Below are 22923 nucleotides of genomic sequence, written 5' to 3' on the forward strand. Positions count from 1 at the left end.
CCCCCACCTCCCCGGTTCCCCGCCGGAATCTGGGGCTCCGGCCTGGGCGGGGCCGAGGGCGGAGCTCCCGCCTCGAGGGCAGGACTCCCGTCGGGGCCGGGGCCCGGGTGCCGCGTCACTAGGAGCCCGGCGGAGCCCCGGGGCGCACGGGCCTCGGGGCTACCTACCCTCCACCCCCCCAGTCCCGAGCGGCCGAGGCGGAGCGTCCTCTCCGGCCCGGGGGCCCGCACCCCCGACTCCTGGGGCCCCAGAACCGGCCCCGCCCTAGAGGCTGCGCCCGCCCTGCCCGAACCCGGTTTGTCTGGTTCTCCCCGAGAGGCTTGTTTCTCGAATTTCTCCCTTTCCCCCTCTTCCTGGACCTCCGGGGCCCTCCCTCTCGGCCCGGCTCCCCGGGGGCCCCCGCGGGGGGCGTCTCGACACCGCGAGCCCGCCGAGTTTCGGTAGGACCCGCGATGGGCGCGTGGGAGGGGACGCGGGAGGGCCCCGGGGCCGGACCGGGACGGGGGTGGGGGAACGGAGGCCTCCAGCCCGCCCCCCGGGCCCCTCCCGCCCCCCGGACCCCTCCCGCCGCCTAGTTCTCCGCACGCGCTGAAGAACCGCGGCCCGTCCTGGCCTAGGAGGCGGCTTTATTGGGGGCGTGGGTACCGGCTCTGCGTCCCCCATCACCTGCCCCCTCCTCCGAGCCCACGCCGGCTCCTCGGAGCCCTAGTACAGTCCCAGAGGGGGTTAAAACAACACTGACTACTGCTCCTGGACAGGAAGTGACTGGGGCGCGGGGCGGGGGTGGTGTTGGTGAAGCGGCACAGCCTAGCTCCGCGACCAGATGTGCGGCTCCAACTCCAGATGTTCTTCATCTCCGTCCTACCCGCCGTCTGAGCTCCTCCCCCACCCCCACCCCCACCCCGTGCCAGGCTGGGCAGTGAATGGAGGTCACCCGGAGACGGTGAGGGGTCAGCCCCCAGACAAGGGAGAAGTCTTCATCGAGGGTCTCTGGTGAAGGGACCGTGCAAGTCTCCAACGTGAATCCTTTTCCTAGCCCTGGCGGGCGGGCGCTAGGGGGGTCACTAGGATCACTCGCAGGCCAGCTTCCCGTCGAAACTGGAGAGGGCGACGGCGAACGCCTGCAGGGCGCACAGCGGGTAGCGGTAGTCTAGGGTGAAGGCGTCCTCGGCCACGCGGCCGAACTGCAGCACGATGTAGTCGGCTATGGACACAGACACGGGTGGGGGCGGCGTGAGACCTCGTGGGCTCTCTGTCCTGGCAGACGAAGCCCTCATCATTGAGGGAAGTGCCTCCACCCTTGCACTGGGACCCCAGTCCTTAGCCACTGCCTCAGTTATTCACCCTCCATACGTGCACCCTCTTATCTCACCCAATAAGGCTGCCTGCCGCTGTACCCGCCACTGTAAGCCCCTGAGGGCAAGGACCCTGCCTTGCCTCCTACTGCCCAGAGCTAGGCATATGACCTGCCCGCATGTCAAACTTGCTTATGCCTAGAATCCTTCCTTTCCAACATCTGCTGTTTTCACCCCATTCTTCTCCATCCCAGACCCCAAGTCCTGAGACCACCAGCCTCATGGCCTCAACCACTGCCCCCACTCAGTCCCTACCTCATATCTGGCCCAGGTTCCCAGCCCCAATCCCAACACTTCCCCCAGCATCCATGGGACAGGATGTTGCTAAAAATACCCCCCAACCCAGGCAGACCAGGCTCCACCAGAAATGTGATCTGGAGATGGGTTTTTTGAGACCTCAGGACAGATGACACTGGGGGCACATCCCTAGGACAGAGTGGGGGTGGGGAGATCGTTCAATGTTAACCAATCCTGGGAACCTGGAAAATCCCTGGGAGATACCGCTCCGTATGCAAATCCCTTCAACCTAGTGGTGACCTCTCCCCCAGGCTTGTAACGGGACGTTTTTACTTGTGTTCTGAGTATATCTTTTTCTCCCCCTAATTCTACAATGGCAGGCCTTTGACCTCACTGGAAAGAGAAGATAGAAATGCTTGACTTATATTTCTTACTCCTAAAAGACAATCATCTTGATGGGGTTAGGATGGGGCACTGGAGGACTACCTGGGTTCTAACCCCCGCTCTGCCTTTCACAAGCTGTAAGTTACTCAATCCCTCTGCACCTCGGTTTTCTCATCTGTCAAATGCTGTTCGGTCGCTAAGTCGTGTCTGACTCTTTGTGACTCCATGGACTGCAGCACACCAGCCTCCTCTGTCCTTCCAGTAGGGACAATAATTATACCTTCCTCACAGGGTTGTTGAAAAGGTTTAATGAATCAGTATCTGTGAAGTCCTGAGAACAGTGTCTGCTTCACAGAAAGCACTGTGTGTTTGTGAAATAAAATTTGAGGGCCAGGGTAACTGCCTGCAGTTGCTGAGAGACTTGGGTAAAGGACTGCCCTCTCTGAGCCTCAGCATCCTCTCTGGCCACATAGGGGTTGGGCTATAAGTTTTGGGTTTTTTTTTTCATATTTATTCTTATGATTGGGCTGTGCTGAGTCTTAGTGGCTGTATGTGGGACTGAGTCCCTGACCAGGGGTTGATCCTGGGCCCCCTGCCCTGGGAGCATGGAGTCTTAGCCACAGGACCACCAGGGAAGTGCCTATAAGTTTGTTTTTTTAACTTTTACTTTTGGCGGAGCCTCGTGGGTTTTAGGCTCCACTTGCAGGATCTTATTTCCCTGACAAGGGATTGAACCCAGGGCCATGGCAGTGAAAGTACCAAGTCCTAACTACTCAACCGCCGGGGAACTCCCTTTTAGTGGTTTTTAAACTCCAGCAGCGTAACCCCCTTCAACGCAGTCTTACCCAGAACAACCCAGCATCTACCCAGGCTCTGGTCAGTGCTAGGACGAGGGCCTGAAAACAATGCACCCGAAGACAGCTGCTTGGAATATCTGAGGCTCCTGGGGGTACAGTGTGAGTGCCCCCAAAGTAGAGAGTGACCTTCCTGAATGTTCTGGCTCCAGTGATAAAGGCCAGCTCCACTGCAGTGTGTGTGAGAGAGAGAGGGAGATGGCGGGGGCAGAGGGGAGGGAAAAACCTGAGTGAGGGTTGAGGTCTTGGAGGTGGTGGGGAACAGCCTGGTTTGGATCCTCAGATACTCACGGTCGTCAGCGTGGACAATCTGGAAGTTCTTGACCGAGGCCTGGGTGACTCGGCCTTGGAAGTTGAGGGTGTAGGAGCCACTGTCTTCGTTCCAGATGGGGGGCTTGTTGTGCAGCTCGATGAGGCTCTCCAGTGTCTTGTTCTGCCAGCGAACCAGCAGCCCGTCGCTGGCCTGGGGTGTGAGGGGTGGGGAGCATTAGGGGCATGATGGTGCGAGCTGGCTGAGATACTGTGGGACTGATGGGGTGGGGAGGTGGAGGCTGGGGACCTGTGATGCCCTTGTATGTGTGTGCAGCCTGGGTGTCAACGGCCTTGGTGGCCAGGGTTTCTTTGAGTACACGCACGGTGTCTGTGGCATCCTTGTGGCCAGGGTGTACATCTGGGAGAATGGGCTTGGCTGTGGGACGCCAAAGTGTAAAGTGGAAACTAGCATCTGCCGCACAGAAGGTGCTCTGTGCCATTGGTCCCAAGGGGTCTTAGGAAAGGCCACACGCTGTCTTCTATTACAAGGATGAACCAGATGTTCTAGGACTTACAAGGAGCTCACAGTTGAGCTTGGAGAGATGTATAGGTAAAGAGTAGTTAAAATAAAATGTCCTGGAAGAGTTTCTGGAAGGAAGGAGCAGGGTCTGCATGAGACATATATTTCTTTCCTTGGTTTCTTTGTCACCTGTTTACGTTCATGGCTTAGAATGAGTCCACTCAAGATTGTGGCCTCCAAGAAGCCTTCCTGAGCTCAAGTCTGATTTAAATGTCTTAGCTCTGAATTTCCATAACACCTCGCTCTTATCATTTCTCCCGCTGCACTGTTATGGACAGAATTAGATACCCTAACAGTAGGCACAGTATTTGACTAATGGCTCTGTGCCTTACAGACAACAGGGGATGAGATGGTTGGATGGCATCACTGACTCAACGGACACGAGTTTGAGCAAGTTCTGGGAGCTGGTGACGGACAGGGAGGCCTGGCATGCTGCAGTCCATGGGGTCACAAAGAGTCGGACACGACTGAGTGACTGAAATGAACTGAACTGAACTCTGTGCCTTAGTTTCCCTCATGACAGGGTGTTATGAAGATTAAATGATTAATACTGCATGAAGTGTTATTTTGTTCAGTTCCTCGCACAGAGTAAATGTTCAATAAATATCAGATATTGTTTTGATGGTACCTTTTGTATTGATTTTACATCCTCAGTACCTGGCATTAATAAATGATTGTAGAATGAATGAACTGATGATGAAGAGAGAGTCAGAGCAGCTCTGGGTGTAGTTCTTACTAAGCCCAAGCACACATGGGAGGCACCGCCTTTGGAGGATCTGTGTGTCTATTCCAGGATGGAAGGAGCAGTTGTGGAACACACAGGCTCCTAAAGACCGCAGCCACCCAGGGCTTGTGCCCCATGGGTTGGCCAGGTCTCTGATTATTCCAGTGTGGCTTTCCAGCAGGAAAGGATGTGTGATCAGCTGACGGCAGGATTCTTTTTCATTGTAAATGAGTAAAGTGACATCACTGTGAGTATGAGACACGCCAGTCAACCATCTCTGAAATCCTGGGCTCACTCAACTTGCAGTGCTGAGGGGCAAAGCGTGGGTCTGACACACTGAAGGAGGCCCCCTCTCTCTGGGCCAGCTCTCCATCTTGCCCTACACCTCACACACACAAAAAACAAACAAACTTTGCTTTTTAAAATACGTCAAATCATATCAATCCTTTGCTCAAGGCCCTGCTGTTCCTGTTTCTCTGAGTAAAAACCAGCTACACAGGCTCACCTGCCCCTCACTCTCACCTCTCTGACCTCATCTTCCTCCAGCCACCCTGGCCACCTTGCTGCTCCTCAAACTCAGCAGGCACTCTCCTGCCTCAGGGCCTTTGCACTGGCTCTTCTCCCTGCCTGCATGATCTTTTCCCAGATATCTGCAGGGTTGCTGCTCACCTCCTTCAAATTTCATCTGCTCAGTGAGGCCCACTCTGACCACTGAATTTAAATCAAAACCTACACATACACACATCTCATCTCCTTTCCCCGTTCAACTTTTTCTTTCTCCCCCCACCGTAAATACCACTTTCTAACCCACTACACAATTTACTTACTTATCACAGTCTTTGTCTACTGTCTGTCTCCCTCCACTAGAATGCCAGGTTCATGAGGGTAGATCTTCGCTTTGTCGGCTGATGCCTGCAGTTGCCTAGACTAATACTTGGTACTCAATGTATGTGTGTTGAATGACTATATGAATGAATGATTTTGATGTACACTAAAAAAAAAAAAACACAACAACCAACCAACCCTATTGTGCTTGTTTCAGTGAGTTCAATGAAAACCCTCCAAACTGAATCCCTTGTGCCAGTGGCCAGAATGAATTTGTAACGGGGCGATGGCTGTGCTCCGGGTTGGGCATGGGTCAGGCCGAACACCCCCTCCCCACCCCACACGGCTTCCCGGAAGTGGGTTACAAGCCGGTGACTAGGGAGCAAGACCGACAGGGAAAGGCGTGTCGGGGAGGTGCGGGGCTCACGTTGCGAGGCCGAATGGGCACCCTCTCGTTGTCGGAATTCATGCCAGGGATGATGACCGTCATGCGCCGGGGACCTCGGAAGCCCAGCACATTGGTTTCCTGCGAGGGAGATGCGCATTAGACCACTCGGCGAGGGAAGGGGCCTGCCGCAGGGCACAGGGGGACAGAGGGCGCTCTCACATAGATCACGGCCGCCAGCTCCTGCCGAAGGCTCCCCACGTCCGTGCTGCCGCCGCGGTGCGGGTTCTGCCCATTGTCAAAGACGGTAAAGCGGTTCCCCAGGAGGTTGGATCTGCAAGCAGGGTGGGGCTGGGGGCGGGGCTGAGGGGTTCCACACCCCTTCTTCCAGACCCCTCCTCACAGCCAAGCTTTAGGAGCTTTCTGCCTCAAGCATGGGTGTGTCTTAGGACACTGCCCCTGGCTTTCCCTCTGAAGTCTTTTCAAAACCTGGATCTACAGGGAAACCGGGCAGCTTTCAAACCTCAGCTCTTACTAGCTGTATGACCTGAGGCAAGTTATTTAAACTCTTAGCCTCAACTTCCCCATCTGTAAAATGGGCGTATAATATTGATAGTATTTACTATCAATTTGGTTGATAAGATAATTGAATGGATTCATATTTGCAAGTTACCTAGAAATACACATAGGTGGGCCTTTCATATGTGTCTGGTAAGGACATAAAGAAATAAAGCCTGACTTGGGGATTCACTTTCTCCTCCTCATCTCTCAGATTTGTGGTGAGGACTGGATGAGCTGTATGGGGAGACAAAACACAGGGTAGGTGCTGACTATTTCATTTGGTCAGTTAGTAAATGTTTATTGAATAGCTACTATGTCCCAGGTGCTAGGAATTCAACCATGAACAAGACAGGCATAATCCCTGTTTCATGGACTTTATGCCCTACTCCAAGTGAGGTCCCTGGACCAGCAGCATGGGCATCACTCATGCTGCTGCACCCATGCTTCTTAGAAATGCAGAAGCTTCCTGCCAGCCCAGACCTTCTGAACCCAATTTTTTTTTTTTTTTTTTTTTGCCTCACCCTGGGGCTTGCAAGATCTCAGTTTCCCAGACCAGGGATTGAACCCAGGCCACCGCAGTGAAAGTCCAGAATCTTAACCTCTAGACCACCAGAAAACTCCCCTCACTGAACCCTTTGAAGAAGACCCCCAAGTGATCTACACGCATCAAAATGGACAAGTGTCCATGTGTATAGAGAAGCTCTGGGCCAGGGGACAATTCCAGAGTGTCTGAGGTGGGGGGCCCTCTGCACAGTGGGGCAGAGGTGACTGGCCCCTGAGCTTCGCAGCCCCACCTCAGCTTCCCAATGAAATTCTCCCCTCCTCGGGACAGATTGGTGGGGTCGCTGGAGATGAGGTAGTTGGCCGTCTTGCTGCGTTTCCGCTTCCTGCCGGCCAAGAGAAACACCTGGGGAGAAAGGCAGCGGAGATGCGCTGGAAGACTGGCGAGCGGGAGGGGAGTGCCGGGAGGAGAAGGCCCCTTTGTCCCCCAGCCCCCACCCCCATTCTGACTCCTGACCCGGGTCCAGGCCCCTCCCCTCTCCCTCCCGCCTCCGCCTCCGCCCCACCTTCTTCTCGGTGTCCAGGTGCAGGAAGTAGGAGGGATACAGGCCCCGGTCCATGCCCTTCTTGTCCCGGGTCAGCCGGCAGCGGACCGTCCGGCCCTGGGGGGCAGGCCGAAGCACGAACTCCTGGGGTTCGTCCACTTCCACGGGTGGGGATGGGGCCCTGTCCTCCTTCAGAGTCGGGGCAGAGGTTGCGTCAGCCCCAGAGCACCATCTTCCCCAGCCCTCAGCAGGTCCCCGGAGCCCGGAGGCAAGCAGGACAACTCACCGCTTTCTGTTTGGGGGAGAGAACAGAGGCTGCTCCAGAGCTCGGCCCCGGGCCCCTCAGCCTCCCCCGCAGCTCGCCAGGCTGTGGGGAGCTTTGTGCTTTATTAAGATTCTGTTTAGCTTGTGGTTAAGAGCCAAGGTTCTGGAGCCAGACAGCTTGGGTTCAAATCCTGGTTCCACCACTAACTGTCTGTTATGTTTATTAATTTTTAACCACACTGTGACTCAGTTCTTTTCATCTGAGAAGTATGCAGGATGGGGGTGGATACCTGGGGCAGACCTTAGTTTATATATTTAACAGACACTCACAGAAAGTCTACCCATGTGCCAGGAATTAGTGTATGCACTTTCCAAATATTCCTTGCTGGAATATTATCATTCCTCTTATCTATAGCTACTGAGGTAGTTGGTCTCATTATGCAAGTGAAGAAGCTGAGGCTCACCGAGGGTGAATAACTTGCCCAAGCTCACATAGTCAGTAAGAGGTGAAGCTGGGTGTTGAGTGCTGCCCAGTCTTCTGTTAGATGCACAGCCTGTCGAAAGACCTTCCATCACAAGGATGCTCTTAGAGAGTGAACTGAGGTGAGGCTGAAGGTATGGATTACTGTGTTCTAGGCACACGGTGATATAGAAGTGTTAGCTACTACTGTTACTGTGGGCATGCAGGCATGCTAAGTCACTTCAGTTGTGTCCTACTCTCTGCGACCCTATGGACCATAGCCCACCAGGCTTCTGTCCATGGGATTCTCCAGGCAAGAATACTAGAGTGGGTTGCCGTTCCTGCCTCCAGGGGATTTTCCTGACCCAGGGATTGAACCTGTGTCTCCAGCATCTCCTGCATTGGCAGGTGGGTTCTTTACCACTAGTGCCACCTGTTAGTGTAGCAGACAGTAAATACTCAATGAATGTAGCAGCCAGTCTCCAAGATGGTATTTATACTCTTGTGTAGATCCCTCCCACATTGGTCCCTGTGATCAATGGAATAAGGCTGAAGTGATAGGCGGTCACTTTGAAAGCTAGGTCATAAAAGATATTACAGCTTCTGCCTTGCTCTGTCTCTTGGGCCCTTCTTGAACTCGGAGGCAAGTTGGCTATCGCATCATAAGGACACTCAAGGAGCCTCTGGAGGCACCTCCAGCCAACAATCATGATAGTAAAGCAATTTAGAAGTAGATCCTCCATTTCCAGTCAAGATTTGAGAATGACTGCAGCCCCAGTTGACATCTCGACTGCAACTTCATGGGACACCCTGAGCCAGAACTACTCCTGCTAAACTACTCCTAGATTTCTTTTCTTTTTAAACTTTTTATTTTGTGTTGGGGTATAGCCGATTAACAATATTGTGATAGTTTCAGGGGAACAGTGAAGGGACTCAGCTATACATATACATGAATCCATTTTCCCCTAAGACTCCCCTCCCATCCAGGCTGCCACATAACATTGAGCAGAGTTCCCTGTGCTACACAGCAGGTCCTTGTTGCTGATCCATTTTAAATATAGCAGTGTGTACATATCCATCCCAAACTCCCTAACTATCCCTTCTCCCTATCCTTCCCCCTGGCCACCATAAGTTCGTTCTCTAAGTCTGTGAATCTGTTCCTAGATTTCTGACTCACAGAAATTAAGAGGATATATTGTTTTAAGTTTTGGGGTGGTTTGTTACATAGCAATACAACAAATGAATAAATAAGCTCATTTTGCTCATTGAAAAACTTTTAATAACTCTTTGGTTACATTAGGCCCTAGGGTGGCCTGATGATCACCCTACTATTGCCCCTTCTGTTCCTACAAGGCTAGTACTCTTGGCGCTCATGTTCTGTCCCTTACATGAAGGGCAACCAAGATTCTAACCCCAACTTTCTCCGCAGGGGAGAGAAGGGACTGCCACCTGGGTATGTGCATTTGAGGAGTAAATGCTCTCTGGGAGCCACCAAGAAGCCCTGGTGGGCTGAGGTTGCCCATTTTGCTGAAGGCAGGTTTGCACTGGGTGTGAAGTGAGGCTGGTGTTGGGAAGCGGGCCCTTAACCTCCGAGTGAGTGGGCATCTCTTCTCCGCTCTAGGCTGCTGCAGAAGAATCTTGGGAAACTCAGGACTATGTTTGGAATGCGGTATGGAGAAAGCCGGAACTCATTTAAACATTTCTACATGGTGAATTTCAAGGGCCTATTGTATTAAAGGCTCTACATGCCTGCATATTCTTTCTGGAAGATAATAAACTGGGCTTTCAGTTTATACATCAGTATCTGGTGATCTTGGCCCATGTGAATCAGTCCCTTGAGACCTGACCACTCTTGTACAAAGGAATAAACCCACATAGCCAAGACTCCACCCTCACCCCCCAGACCCTGCCCTCAGGGTGACCCATTCGTGGAAGCCTGTTTCTCAAAGGCTTTCATCACTTTCTCCAGCTGGACCCCTCTCTCTTGCTTACTCCAGCCTGTGCGTATTGGGACCTGAGTTCTATTCGTGAGGAGGGGCAGCATTCAATATATTTAACCACATGGTCTGCCCCTGGAGACTGCCCAAACAGAACGGACATGGTAGGCCCAGAGGCGGGTCCTGGAGGCCCTTGATAGCCAGTGTTAACCCTCTGGTTGCTGGATAGTTTGGTTGCTGGAAGGAGGTCCTGGGTGGGAGAGGAGGAAGCATTCTGAGCAGGATCTCAGAGTAGCAGGGTAGAACTATTTTAATAACTCACAGTCAGCTGGCCGTCAGTCAGTCCCTGTGCCCAGGGGTCTGTACGCCTGTGCCTGTCTGACTGTGCTCCACCTCCCGGTACAGAAAATGTGTGTGCTTCCACGTGGGGCCATGCAAGCACCTCTGGCTGTGTCTGATGGTTAGGCTGCAGTGGGAGGGCTCAGGGCAGACAGCATAAGGCCCCCAGGTGGCCAGTCCCAGCCTGGTGACCCCGCAACTGCCTCTTCTGTTCCCACAAACCCGGTTCCCTTTGTTCTCATATCCTGTCTCCAAAGAGGGAGCTAAGAATTCTAACCCCAAGGGACTCCATGGCCCCAGCCCACGAGGCCCCACACTCAGGCCCCTGAACCTTGCCACTGCTCCCAGCAGGGACCTCACCCTCTCCCTTCTGGGCTCCCACCTTTTTGCCTTTGCCTTTGGCTTTGCCTTTCTGATTGCTGTTCCTGGTTACCACAGCGGCCGCCTCGTCCTCCTCCTCCCCTTCCTCCTTCTTCTCCTCTTCGGAGCCTTTGGGAGTGCCTGGGGGTGGAGGGGGCGCAGGCCTGTCAGCCCCTTACCCTGGCGGGGGCACATCATGGTTTACAAGGTACACCCACGCCTCACCTGGACCCTTCCCACAGCCACAGGAGAGCAACCCCAGTTTACTATTATCAGAAAGGAGTAACCTCAGAAAGGCAAAGACACTCTCCTGAGGCCACACGGTTATTAAAGTGGGCGTCAAGGTACCCCCAAGTCATCCAACTTGAGAACCTCCTCTTTACCCCATCTAGGCCGCACCTGCCCCTCCACACTGACAACTGACTGCCCCTGGACATCCTGGAACCAGAGCTCCCCAAAGCTCACCACCCACCCTTCTTTTTCAGAGCTTTCTCCGCTGGGCCATCCCCGGAAACCAGGAACATGGCTGCTGGCGTCTTCTTCACCGTGCCTGGGCTCACGGAGCCGTCCTTGTCAGCCTCCCCGGACCCTGCTGGTGTGGAATGAAGAGGTCACAACCCCACCTCCCCACACCCAGAGACCCTTGCTCCTCCGGAGACTAGGCTCACCTTTCTTCTTCATCTTTCTTATCTTGGTCCCTTCCCCCGCTGCAGCCTCCTTTTTCTTAACTCGCAGAGGTTTCAGTGGGGGGCCAGGGCTTCCCAGATCTCCTGGAAATGGAGGGTGGGGGTTAGACAAGGAAGAGTCACACCTTCCACCACACTCATTGTCCCTTCAGTCCCCTGGGAGGCCCAGAGCCCTTCTGCTTGTCTTGTTTTTAACCCTGAGTCCAAAAGAACTGAATGAACACCAGGACTTTAATAAGTAGTGAATGAATGAATGCTAGGCCTTCTAAGGAAACTCTGAATCCCAGCTCCCACCCCATCTCCATCAGAAATCCTCCAAACCTTCTCTGGTTGGAGCTACAGACAGTGCTCCCCCTTCAAGAGGCCCAAGGTCCTAGCTACGTGTCTACATTTACACCAGACCCCAGCACCTGTTGGGCGAGGTGCCCAGCCAGGAAGCCATCACAGTACTCACTGATTGATTTTTATTATAATCACTTTGATACTTTTGTAAAAATTATAAATATAATTCATATTGAGTTAAAAACAAAACCTAAAAACTCACCAAGAACATGAAAATCCTCTGTCCTCCCTGGCTCAGCGCACCCTGGGCAGGGGGCTGGGGGGATGGTGGTGGTGGTGGTGGGGCACATATTAATTTAAAGATCGTTAGAGGGAAGAAGTTTCCCAGCTGGTGCTAGTGGTAAAGAACCCGCCTGCCAATGCAGAGACACAAGAGAGGTGGGTTTGATCCCTGTTGGGAAGATCCCCGGAGAAGGGCATGGCAACCCACTCCAGTATTTTTGCCTGGAGAATCCCATGGACAGAGGAGCCTGGCGGGCTACAGTCCATAGGGTTGCAAAGAGTAGGATACGACTGAAGTGACTTAGCATGCAGCATGCAGAGGGAAGAAATCACCAAAGGATGGAACACTTGGGTCCAGGCACCTGGTAGCTTTTTGATATCTCAACCCCTGCACATCCATGAACCCCCAGGCCCCTCTGGGGCTAATTTTGTGTGTCTTTTTGCCCCCTCTGGACCTTCAACACCCACCCTTTGGACCCTGGGCCTTGGCCTTCCTCTCCTTGATATCTGTAGAAGCCTTCTCTTTGGGGGGTTTCTTGAGAGGCAGGCGGACTCTCTCTTTCTTTTCCTCCTCTTCGTCTTCATCTTCCAGGTCATCCTCTTCCTCCTCCTCATCCCCTGTAGATAGAAATTCCTCAGTATGGGGGTTGGGGTGGGTCCTCTAATCTCTGTGGGGCTCAGTCTCTCCAGATTGCTGGGAGGCAGTGAAGGAGCCAGGGTTTCTGTTCCAGGCTCCCCTCAGGAACAGAAACAGGAGGAAGATCCTCAAAGAATGCTGCTAAGTCGCTTCAGTCGTGTCCGACTCTGTGCGACCCCATAGACGGCAGCCCACCAGGCTCTGCCGTCCCTGGGATTCTCCAGGCAAGAATACTGGAGTGGGTTGCCATTTCCTTCTCCAATGCATGAAAGGGAAAAGTGAAAGTGAAGTCGCTCAGTCGTGTCGGGCTCCTAGTGACCCTATGGACTGTAGCCTACCAGGCTCCTCCGTCCATGGGATTTTCCAGCCAAGAGTACTGGAGTGGGATGCCATTGCCTTCTCCTAAGGATGGGGTGACCCCAAAATCTTCCATGGTGTGCAAGTCACGCGAGAGCTGGAGTCGGGGGTACGTTGGGGGCTTGGCAATCCTGTTCTGGGAAAATGTGCTTCTCTGCAAGTCCTCCCTCTCTCTCTGGCTGTCACACACCCTCCTGGCATCTTTCAGTTTCCCCTTTTCCATCCCTTCTAATGAGACACCTGCCTGCTTTTCCCTACCCTGGTCTGTCTCCCTCTCTAACCCCCAGCCAGACCCATCTGAGCTCCCGCTGGCCCCTAGCTGTAGTCTAAAGCAGAGCTCTTAACCGCTCCTTTGTGCCTCGGTTTCCCCATCCGGAAAATGGGGACAAGAACATGAGCACAAAGGGTTTCCTAGTTCAGAGCCAAGGCCAGGGATGCAGACGCTGTCTCCCCCGGTTGTCTGCCTCTCTCCGTCTGTTGCTCCTGTCCAACCCCTCCTCTCCAGTTGCCCGCTCCCCTGCTCGTCTCCAGCCACCCCCTTCCCTCCGGGTTCGCTTACCGTCCTCCGCGTCCGGGGCGTCTGGGGCGCGGGCTACCAAGAAGGTCTCCCGGGGGTCGCGCTTCTTGGCCTCGGGGTCCCTGAGGAACTTGGTGTAGACCGTCTGCGCTGCCCGGGCCTCAGCCGGTCCCTGGGCGGGCTCGTCCCGCGGTTTCCCCTTCCGCCCGGCTGAGCCGAGATGCGCGGGTCAGGAGGGACCCCAACCCCTTCCTGCGAAGGTGCCCGCGTCCCCTCGGGCTCCTCACTCTGGGGGCTCCCCGGGGCTCTGTTTTCACTTTGGACACCGCTCTCCCGGCTTTCATTCACCCTTCTACTCTTCCTATCCCCCAGCTCACCCCCCCAAACCCCCACCCCAGTTCCTCACCTGCAGGCCTTCCCTCACGGGACCCTCACCCTGGGGGGTGCCCCGGGACTCGCCGCCCGCCCACCTCCAGGTCTCCGGGGCTTGGATCCTGTGGGGCAGGGGGCCTCTGGGGCTTCTGGCTTTTTTTTCCTCAACTTCTGTCGCTGCAGAATGGGGGTGTCAAGAGGAGGGAGAGGAAGGAAAGGGGGGGTTCTGAGGGCTGCCCATCACCCTCTAATCCCTTGAGCCGCCAGAAATAACTGCGGATTATCAAGAGGGGAACTGCGCCCCTTCCTGGGGCGTAGATGGATGACTCCCTCCCACGCCTCATGGCCACCTCCAATGTCCCAAAGCCCAGAGTCCTCCCCGGGACACCGCATGCCCCCCAAACACCCCTTTCCTGCAAGAACAAAACAAAGCCCAAACTTCCAGGGAAGTAAGGACCCCAGAGGCCGCTGAGGGGGACCCGGCCCCACTCCCAGATCCCCTGTGCTGCGTGAGGGCTCTCTCTGTCTCCTCCCCAAGCCGAGTGACATACCTGCTTGGTGCACTGCTGGACCTCAGGGCTCCGGCCTTCCTCTTCGTGTCCGCTGAGGGTAGCAAAGGAATCAGCCTGTCTCCCTCCCCAAACCCTTCATCTGAGCCCCCCACCAGGCTTCAGGTAGGGTGAGGTGGGGGCTTTCCAGACCTGTCTGAGGCCCACACCTCTCGGAGGGTGTCGTCCTGCAGCGGCATGGTGCCCGCGCCTGTCTGCACCCACTTCTCTGGCCGCCCTGCAGCTCTAGAAGCTTCCCTGCCGCCGGCCCCAGCTAATCCAGGCTCAGCCTCACCTCCACCTCCTGCACGCTGGAGAGGGTGGCAGCACTGTGGGAGGGGCTCCTGCCCAGAGCACCCTCCCCTACCCCCAGCCTGGCCCACTAAGAGAAGAGGCTGAACTCACAAGATCTCAGAGCCCCAGCGGCCTGAAGATTGGCGTCCCTGTAGCAGGTCGTCCTCCCATGCCCTGAGCTTTGGCTTAGAGATGCTGATTTGTAATTTGTTGGTGGTAAATGAGGCATGGGAAGAAAACATGAGATCATATCCTGTATGTATCTTCATTTTTCATAAAAAAGAATCAGGATTTACTAATATTTAATATATATGGATAGACAGATGCATGTGTATATACTTTATAAAGAAATACACCTATATTCTGGGTGTAAACTTAAATGTTTCTTTACGATAAGGAACATGCTTTTTAAAATATATTTTAGTTAATTTTTACAAATTTTTTTTTAAAGTTTTGTTGATTCAGCCTTTTTTTTTTTTTGCCAGGCAGCACACAGGATCTTAGTGAGGGATCTTAGTTTCCTGACCAGGGATTGAACTCATGTTTCCTGCATTGGGAGTGCAATCTTAGCCCCTGGGCCACCAGGGAAGTCCTGGAATGTGCTTTTTTAAAAGTTTAGAGACAAGGGATGTAGTGTTGGTATGATTAATATCATGGGAGAGTTTTGGCTAAGTGCAGAGGAAGCCCAGAAGAGGGGCCTAACTGGGGGTCCTAGAGGCTTCCTGAAACCTGATCTAAAACTTGAAAGGTGAGAGGAGTTCTGCAGTCAAAAAAAAAGAAAAAGAAAAAAAAAGGTGAGATGGTTTATAGCTGGAAAGGGAACAGCAAGATAGAGACCTAACGGTTAGAAACAGATGTATTCAAAGGTCTAGCACTAGGAGGGAGGCAGCCACCTCTGGCATGGGTCAGCCAGCCCTGAGCACAACCTTTGAGCTCTGCTGCTTAAGAGCTGAACACCCTTGGGTGACTGACTTGATCCTCCGTTTCCTCATTTTATGAAATGGGTTTGACAACAGCACTGACCTGGTAGGGATGTTGTGCAGATTAAATGAGATGACAGGTGGAAAGCCACATACAGTAAATGCTCAAAAATCAGTAATTAGAAGGGAAAAAAAAAAGACAAAAAAATTGGTAATTATGTGCCCTCTTTCAGAGCACTTTGGATTCACCTCTGTTTCCTCAGCATTTACAACACAACTTGACACATGGTTGGGGTTCATTTTTTGCATGAGTAAATTAGTAAGCACTTTTTTCCTTTTTTGCCCACAAGCTTTGTGGGATCTTAGTTCTCTGACCAGAGATTGCACCCAGGCCACAGCAGTGAAGGTGCTGAGTCCTAACCACTGGACCGTCAGGGAATTCCCTATTTCATTTGATTTTCACTGGACAAGAGTCCAGTGACATAGGTGAGGTAGAGATTATTATTTCTATTTTACAGGTGGAGAAAATGAGGCCCAGAGAAATGAAGTGACCTGCTTAGTATCGGCCAGATGATAACCAGAACTGTCTTCTGTCAGAGCTTTTGCTCTTAACCCTTTTATATTTTATATAGTCATAATGATTAGGTGAAATTTGAATGAAATAGTCTTTTTGTTTTTCTCCACGTCCTTTGTCCACCTTGTCCCAATTTGCCATAAATAATCTTCTTAAAATGCTACTTCTTCAGTTCACACCTTTGCTCCAAAATCATCACTGGGTCCCTACGACCAGGTTTAAGTGTGCTGGGTTGGTGTTCAAGGCCCTCCCTGACCTGACCCCGGTCTGCCTTTCTCACTACAGGGCTGTCTCAAACCCTACTCTCCATCCAGCCCCGTAGGTTTACTTATTGCCTTTGTACTTTCTCTCCTCCATACTTTTGTTGCAGCTGTTCCCTCCTCCTGGGTTGCCCTCCATATTCCACGAAATCCGTCCAACCCTCGCTCACTCACTCAGTCGTGTCCGAATCTTTGTGACCACATGGACTGTAGCCTGCCAGGCTCCCCCATCCATGGGATTTTCCAGACAAGAGTACTGGAGTGGGTTGCCATTGCCTTCTCCACATCCAACCCTAAATAGCCCTTAAGTCCCCACTGCTAAGATTCCTCAGTCCTCATCTGCCTCTGAATGTGTGATAACCGGAGCAGCATTTATAGACCACCTACTGCGCATCAGGTCACTGTTCCCGTTCTCTCTGCATTGAGGCAGATAGTAACACCTTGATAGTAAAGCTGAGGAAACTCACAGCTGAGAGTCATCAGCAAGTATTTCCTGGGTACCAACTCTGTGCCAAACAGCACCGGTTATACAGTGATGGACAAAAGGATGTGGTCCCTGCCCTTGTGGAGCTTCCATTCTTGTGAGAAATGGAAGAGAGCAAAGCCATGAATATGCAAATTACCAGGGAAGCCCAGTTATAATGATATCATTATTATTAATTCTAATAACTGCCAGAAAGTGAAAGAACTGGGTTCCATGAGAATAGCCTGGGGAACCAGTCTGGATTTAGAGGATAGATGAGGCTGAGAAGAGAATTAAAATATATTTATTTATTTATTTATAATATTTAGTTGTGCCAGGTCTTCGTTGCAGCATGCAAACTCTTAGTTGCAGCTTATGAAATCTAGTTCCCAGACCAGGGATGGAACCCAGGCCCCCTCCATTGGGAGTACAGAGTTTTAGCCACTGGACCACCAGGGAAGTCCTTGAGAAGGGAATTTTAAACTGAGACCTGAAAGATTTCAAAGACTAGGAAAGAGAATGTTCCAGGTAAAGGGCACAGCTTATAAAAATGTTTCCAAGCAACAAAGAACTTGGCACTATGGGGTAGTGGGTGCCGTAGCCCCCTCGACCAGGACTGCAGTGACTCTGACTAAGAACCGCCCTTCAGAGGGAATCTCTAACCCCAAACACATCGGAGCCAAGAACCACAGGGAGCCTGGGGCTCAGCAGGCTGTAAACCTAACCATCCAGGTTCTAACCCTGCTGGGGTCCCAGAGACACTTCTCTGCTTGTCTTGCCCACTCTTCTCAAAAGCAAAGATTCCTGAACCCGCCTGTAGGAAGCGTGTGGGCTGAGCTTTGGCCAACAACAGAGATGGACTCTGCTTCTGAGTTGGGGGGCAGATTTGAGCAGCAGAAACTTTTATGTGAAAGAAAAGATAAATTCACTTCTCAGATCTCTCCTGTTGGGTTGCATGGGTGTGATCTCTACTTGCTTAACCAAGTGTCCATTTACTTGCTTTTTTTTTTCTGTTCTGAAGGGTCTTATGAATCAGCATTGTCTCTGTAACCGTTGCACATGGCTGCTGAGGAACACTATAGAGTATTAATTCACATTAATGTGTACAAGTCTGGACATGACTTGTTAAGCATGGTAGCAGTTCTTCATGTTGGGAACTAGTGCAACATTGTATGCTATTTTGAGAACAGTTCAGTTTTCCTAAAAGTGTTAAATAAGATGAAATTAAAACTTATAAAAACCATTTAAATTTTATTAATTTGGGGATATTTATTAAGTGTAAACTATATTTGACTTTAAATTTTAATATATCATTTTGAATATATTAGAGGAAAAGTCACTTTTCAAAACATACATGAAAAATAATTTTAATTAAAAAGTTTAACATTTGCATAGTTACTTTGAGGAGAATGTATTCACATTTTGTTCACTTTGAATGCAGTGACATGTTTTTAATTCTTGGAGAGTTAGTCTGGGTGCAGATCATGATAGAAACAGAAAGTAGCCAAACGGAACACAGAAAATAAAAAGGGCCTTTTTATAAAAGGGCCTTCCCTGGTGGCTCAGCTGGTAAAGAATCCACCTGCAAAAAAAAACAAAAGAATCTGCGTGCAATATGGGAGACCTGGGTTTGATCCCTGGGTTGGGAAGATCCCCTGGAGAAGGGAAAGGCTACCCACTCCAGTATGCTGGCCTGGAGAATTCCATGGACTGTATAGTCCATGGGTTTGCAAAGAGTCAGACACGACTGAGTGACTTTCACTTTCACTTTTCACAGTGTAAGCATGGGTGGGAAACTTAGAGACATGTCAGTGTTTAAATTTGGGCCATGGATGGGGAGGTTTAGTATTGGCCATCGAGAGTTTGCTGAAAATGAGTGTGAGCTCAGTGATAAGATTCATGTCAAGAACACACACGGGGGCTTGCTTGGCGGTCCAGCGGCTAAGATTTTGCACTCCAAACACAGATGGCCTGGGTTTGATCCCTGGTCAGGGAACTAGATCCCACATGCCGCAACTAAGAGTTCTTATGCTGCAATTAAAAAAAAAAACAAAAAAAGATCCCGAATGCTGCAACTAAGGCCTGGAACATTCAAATAAATACCCAAAATTTTTTTTTAAAAAGAACACAGATAACTTCTGGTACCTTCTGCTCTGACACCAGAACATCAAACCTCCCCATAAAGGAAAACAAGCTTGAGACTTTATAACTACACTTTGTTCTGGTCTAAAAATGACACTTGTGTTTGACCATTGGCATCAGTCACCAGACTCAATTCCACTGGAATTTTAGCTATTTCCTAAAATTAAATCTACTTTCAGAAGACAAAGATTTGCTACGACCAATGACTATGATGCTGATCAATAATGACTCCTACCACGTGCTAGGCATTGTGCCCAGTGCTTTCAGGTGATTCTCATGGCACACTTGTGTGTCTGTGGCTCAGAGAAGTTAAGTAATTTGTCTAAGGTCACACAGCTGGTGCTTGGTGGCGCCATTCCGTGGACAAGCGCCTACTAGGTGTGTGGTATTCACTTGTGTTATCTCTAGTCCCTTTAGTTCACCTCTCCATTTTCTAGCCGGTGAGGTGGTGACAATAACTGTATCTGACTTTATGGAAGTTGTGAGAATCAAACAGATTGATCCATGTTCAGTGCAGTGCCTGGCATAGAGCTGATGTCTTATCAAGGTCAGCTGTGTGGTGCTTTATGTGTAAGGAAACTAGGGCCCAGTCCCTAAGCGACTCGAACCCAGCCCTCCCTGGCTCAGCCTGTGTGTGGTGCAAAGGAGAAAAGAGAGGATTTTGGAGAAAGTCTGAAGCAGTGGTTAAGAGCTGGAGATTTTACCCAGAAACAGACCCATGCGTCCTGCTTGTCCATGTCCCAGAGGGGCAACCTTGGGGAAGTTATCCCTCTTGCTTAGAGCCTATTTCCCTGAGCTTCAGTCTCTCAATCTGGCAAAATAAATTTGTATCATGAAAAAGATCCATTCAGGTGGGCTTTTCAGAATCCTGGAAACTCCAGCTGCCTGAAGGTATGTTCAGGCTCTTGCAAAATAGAAAAGAGGTCTGAGCTTTGAAATGGCCAATTTTTGTCAGCTTTATTTTGTTGAAGGTTGAGGCTTCTTTTATCCATCAAGGTGCTATTGATGTCACATAGCCCCTGGCAGACTGTTCTAGAAGGGAGCTTCTCTCCGTGAGCTCTAGACTTGCAGTACCAGGGTCTTAGTCTTTTTATTTTTTTGGCTGCATCGGTTCTCAGCTGTGGCATGTGAATTCTTAGTTGCGGCACGTGGGATCTAGTTCCCTGACCAGGCATCAAGCCCAGGCCCGTGTGTTGGGAGCTTGGAGTCTTAGCACTGGACTACCAGGGAAGTCCCCAGGGTCCTAGTCTTATCTTTGCTTCTTGGATAAGGAAACGGAGGCTTAGGAAGGTTAAGCCACTGTCCAGGGTCTCACAGGAGGACAAGTGGGAGTGAGCAGGATACAGGCCAGCTGTCTGAGCTCAGAGCCTGGGAACAGCACCGGGTGGCCCATGGAGGGGCTTCTTGAGTATTTGCTGAATGAAGCCCTGGTGACTGTTGGGCGCTGGCTGAAGGAGCTGAAAGTGGGGTTCTAGCTTGTTTTTTTCCTCATGGAATGCATAGCCCGTGAGATGAGGTTGTTGGGAGGCACAGAGAATAAAACCGGGGCACTGATGTCTCCTCTAGAAAAGGAGAACGTGACAAATAATATTACTGGGGGTTCTGAAATGCTTACTCTTGAAATTACTCCTCGCAGTAAAGCAGTGATTCTCAAAGCGGGTTCCCTGGACCAGCGGTGTCAGCATCACTGGGGAACATGTCAGAAGCAGGGATGGGCAGACCTCACCTCTGACTATCAGCAGCTCTGGGCTGGGGCTCAGCCATCAGCATTCTAGCATAGCCTCTGGGAATTCAGATGCCCACCTGAGTCTGAGAACCACTCAGCACAGCACCATCTCCAAGAGGCCTTCAAGAAACGAGGATACTACCTCCTCACTGGGTAGTTCCCCACACTTCTCTGAATGATGTCACATGAGCTATGAAGAAAAGCTCCCTGAGGCCAGAGACTTTGTCCATTCTGTTCACAGCTGTCTCTCCAGGGCCCATGGTGTGTGATGAGTAACTAAATGGGGAGAGAGAGACAAAGAACTATCTTGGATGCTGTGAATGGGGAGGGGAGACCTTGCCTGTTTCTTATTTTGTCTTGATCCCGCAACATGTGACTCTAGTGTTTCTAGTGTTTCAAGATACAGATTTCTGGGACAAGTGGGACCTTAAATACCTGTCTCTCTACCTAGTGCTCAGGGGAGGAGATCTGGCCTTCTTCTACCCCTGGTGGAGCACCCCCTGGGTGTTGTTCAAAGTCCATTTGTGTCTCCAATGTGGTGTATGCCTGTGGCAGGTACACTATTTGACAGGCGATTTATGAGACTTTTTCTTCAAAAACTTTTCCTTTTTTCCCCTTCCAATGTTCATTTTTTTTCCTCCAGTAGTTTTTTGTTCTTTATTTTTGAAACAATTTCAAATTGACACATAAGTTTCAAGAATAGTGTGATGAACTCTGGAATACCCTTGGCCAAAGACCGATAGGTTTTTCTTATTGTCCCAGTAATGGCCCTTATAGGTTCAGGGAAACACTTTGCATTGGTTGTGATGTCTCTCTAGTCCTCCTCAATCTCTGAGGAATTGTCAAGGGCAATTCTGCTCTATGCGATTTTCACTTACAGGTGGGTGTGTGTGTGTTAGTCACTTAGTTGTGTGCAACTGTTTGTGACCCCATGGACTGTAGCCCGCCAGGCTCCTCTGTCCATGGAATTCTCCAGGCAAGAATACTGGAGTGAGTTGCCATTTCCTTCTCCATCACTTATGGGTAATTACTGTGATTTAACAGTTGCCTTCAGGCCCAACCTCCGCATAAGAAGCCGCTTCCTGGACATCGTCTCAACTGAATCCTTGAGGGTGAACAGGGACTATGAACCCAACCTAAAGCCATGTAAGTGACAGGTAACCGAAGCCCAGTGTAAAGTAGCATAAGCACAAAAGGGACCTGATTGCCCCCTCAACCGGGTCAGCTAAAGGCAGCCTCACCTCTGGCATGGCTGTACCCAGGGGCTCAAAAGGCGTCCCCGAGTCTCTCTCTCTCACCGTCTCTGCTCTCCTCTGCATTCGAGGGAAAGGTGACCTCAGCTGTCTCCCTGAGCTCATCCGCTCCCCCAAGCGGAGGCTTGACTGGCTGCACTTGGGTCCCTTGCTTACCCCTGGATCCATCTCAGTCCTAGGATGGGTGTGTACTCTGATTGGCCAGCTCGGACCTGTGCCCGCCTCTGGGCGGGGCTCTCTGTGATTTGTGGGAACAGTAGTTCTGAAAAAGGAAAGAGGATTTCTTCTTCTCTTGATAGCTTGGTGAGCAGTCCGCACCGGGCAGTGTTGTCGGAGTGAGGAATAATAATAGCAGCAGCAATAGCCGTAACATTTATTGAGAGCTTGCTGGGTTCTGGGCCTCGTTCTAAGTGGGTTTCCTATCAATTAGCTCATTTGATAATTTGCCATTTTGTGCAGTTAATTTTTACTTTCGTACATGTTTTCCATACCAGCAACTTCACAGACAGGTGCAGTCACTTGCCCAAGGCCACACAATTACTACGCAGCAGAAGCCGGGGCCCCACATCCTCGGGCGTCGCTCTAGAGTGCGTCCAGAAGTTCGCCGTCCAGTTACCTCTCGGTGGTGGAACCAGGTCTCCTGCTCCAGGCCGGGGCTGTCACGTGGCACTGTCGCCTTCCAGTGCACCTGTGAACCTGGGACAAGTGGACACCTGGGCTCAGATCGTTTATGGGAAGTGTGCTGTTACCCGCAGAGAAGAGACAGAGCCCCGAGAAGCAGAAAACGGAAGGAGTGAGTTTAGAGCAGTGGTTCACACTGGCTGCCCACAAGAATACTCAGGGGGAAGCTGAAGCCATATCCCAGGCCAATTAACCAGAATCTCTGGGGTGGAGCCCAGGCATTAGTATTCTTTAAACTTCCGCAGGTGAATTCAGTGTCCAGCCAAGGTGGATAACCACTAGTTCGTGGGCTTTCTAGCTTAATAGAAATAGCCATGGTTTAAGATCCACCTGGGTTTGGCTCTTCTTTAGTGAGCAAGCATGAAG

At 51.3% G+C, this 22923-nt stretch overlaps 1 protein-coding gene and 1 long non-coding RNA gene across 2 annotated transcripts; one reads left to right on the plus strand and one right to left on the minus strand.

Moving 5' to 3' along the window:
* The first annotated feature begins 60 nt into the window (after nucleotides 1-60).
* LOC145517525 (uncharacterized) lies at nucleotides 61-4287 on the plus strand. The gene is made up of 3 exons (XR_014062096.1): nucleotides 61-440; nucleotides 1973-2113; nucleotides 3997-4287. It is a non-coding gene; the product is annotated as an uncharacterized LOC145517525 (long non-coding RNA).
* Nucleotides 610-14444, minus strand: TULP1 (TUB like protein 1). The gene is made up of 14 exons (XM_081520148.1): nucleotides 14398-14444; nucleotides 14248-14299; nucleotides 13795-13873; nucleotides 13367-13534; nucleotides 12282-12431; nucleotides 11232-11333; nucleotides 11036-11152; nucleotides 10586-10704; nucleotides 7225-7392; nucleotides 6952-7064; nucleotides 5819-5930; nucleotides 5639-5737; nucleotides 3122-3293; nucleotides 610-1204 (listed from the first exon to the last, which is right to left on the minus strand). Exons 1-14 carry the CDS (start codon nucleotides 14442-14444, stop codon nucleotides 1071-1073), a joined length of 1632 nt encoding a protein of 543 aa, XP_081376274.1. The 3' UTR covers nucleotides 610-1070.
* Nucleotides 14445-22923: the final 8479 nt, after the last annotated feature.

This window comes from Giraffa tippelskirchi, chromosome 8, assembly GCF_054371585.1.
Source record: "Giraffa tippelskirchi isolate mGirTip1 chromosome 8, T2T-mGirTip1v1.2.pri, whole genome shotgun sequence".
Classification (NCBI taxonomy): Eukaryota; Metazoa; Chordata; class Mammalia; order Artiodactyla; family Giraffidae; genus Giraffa; species Giraffa tippelskirchi.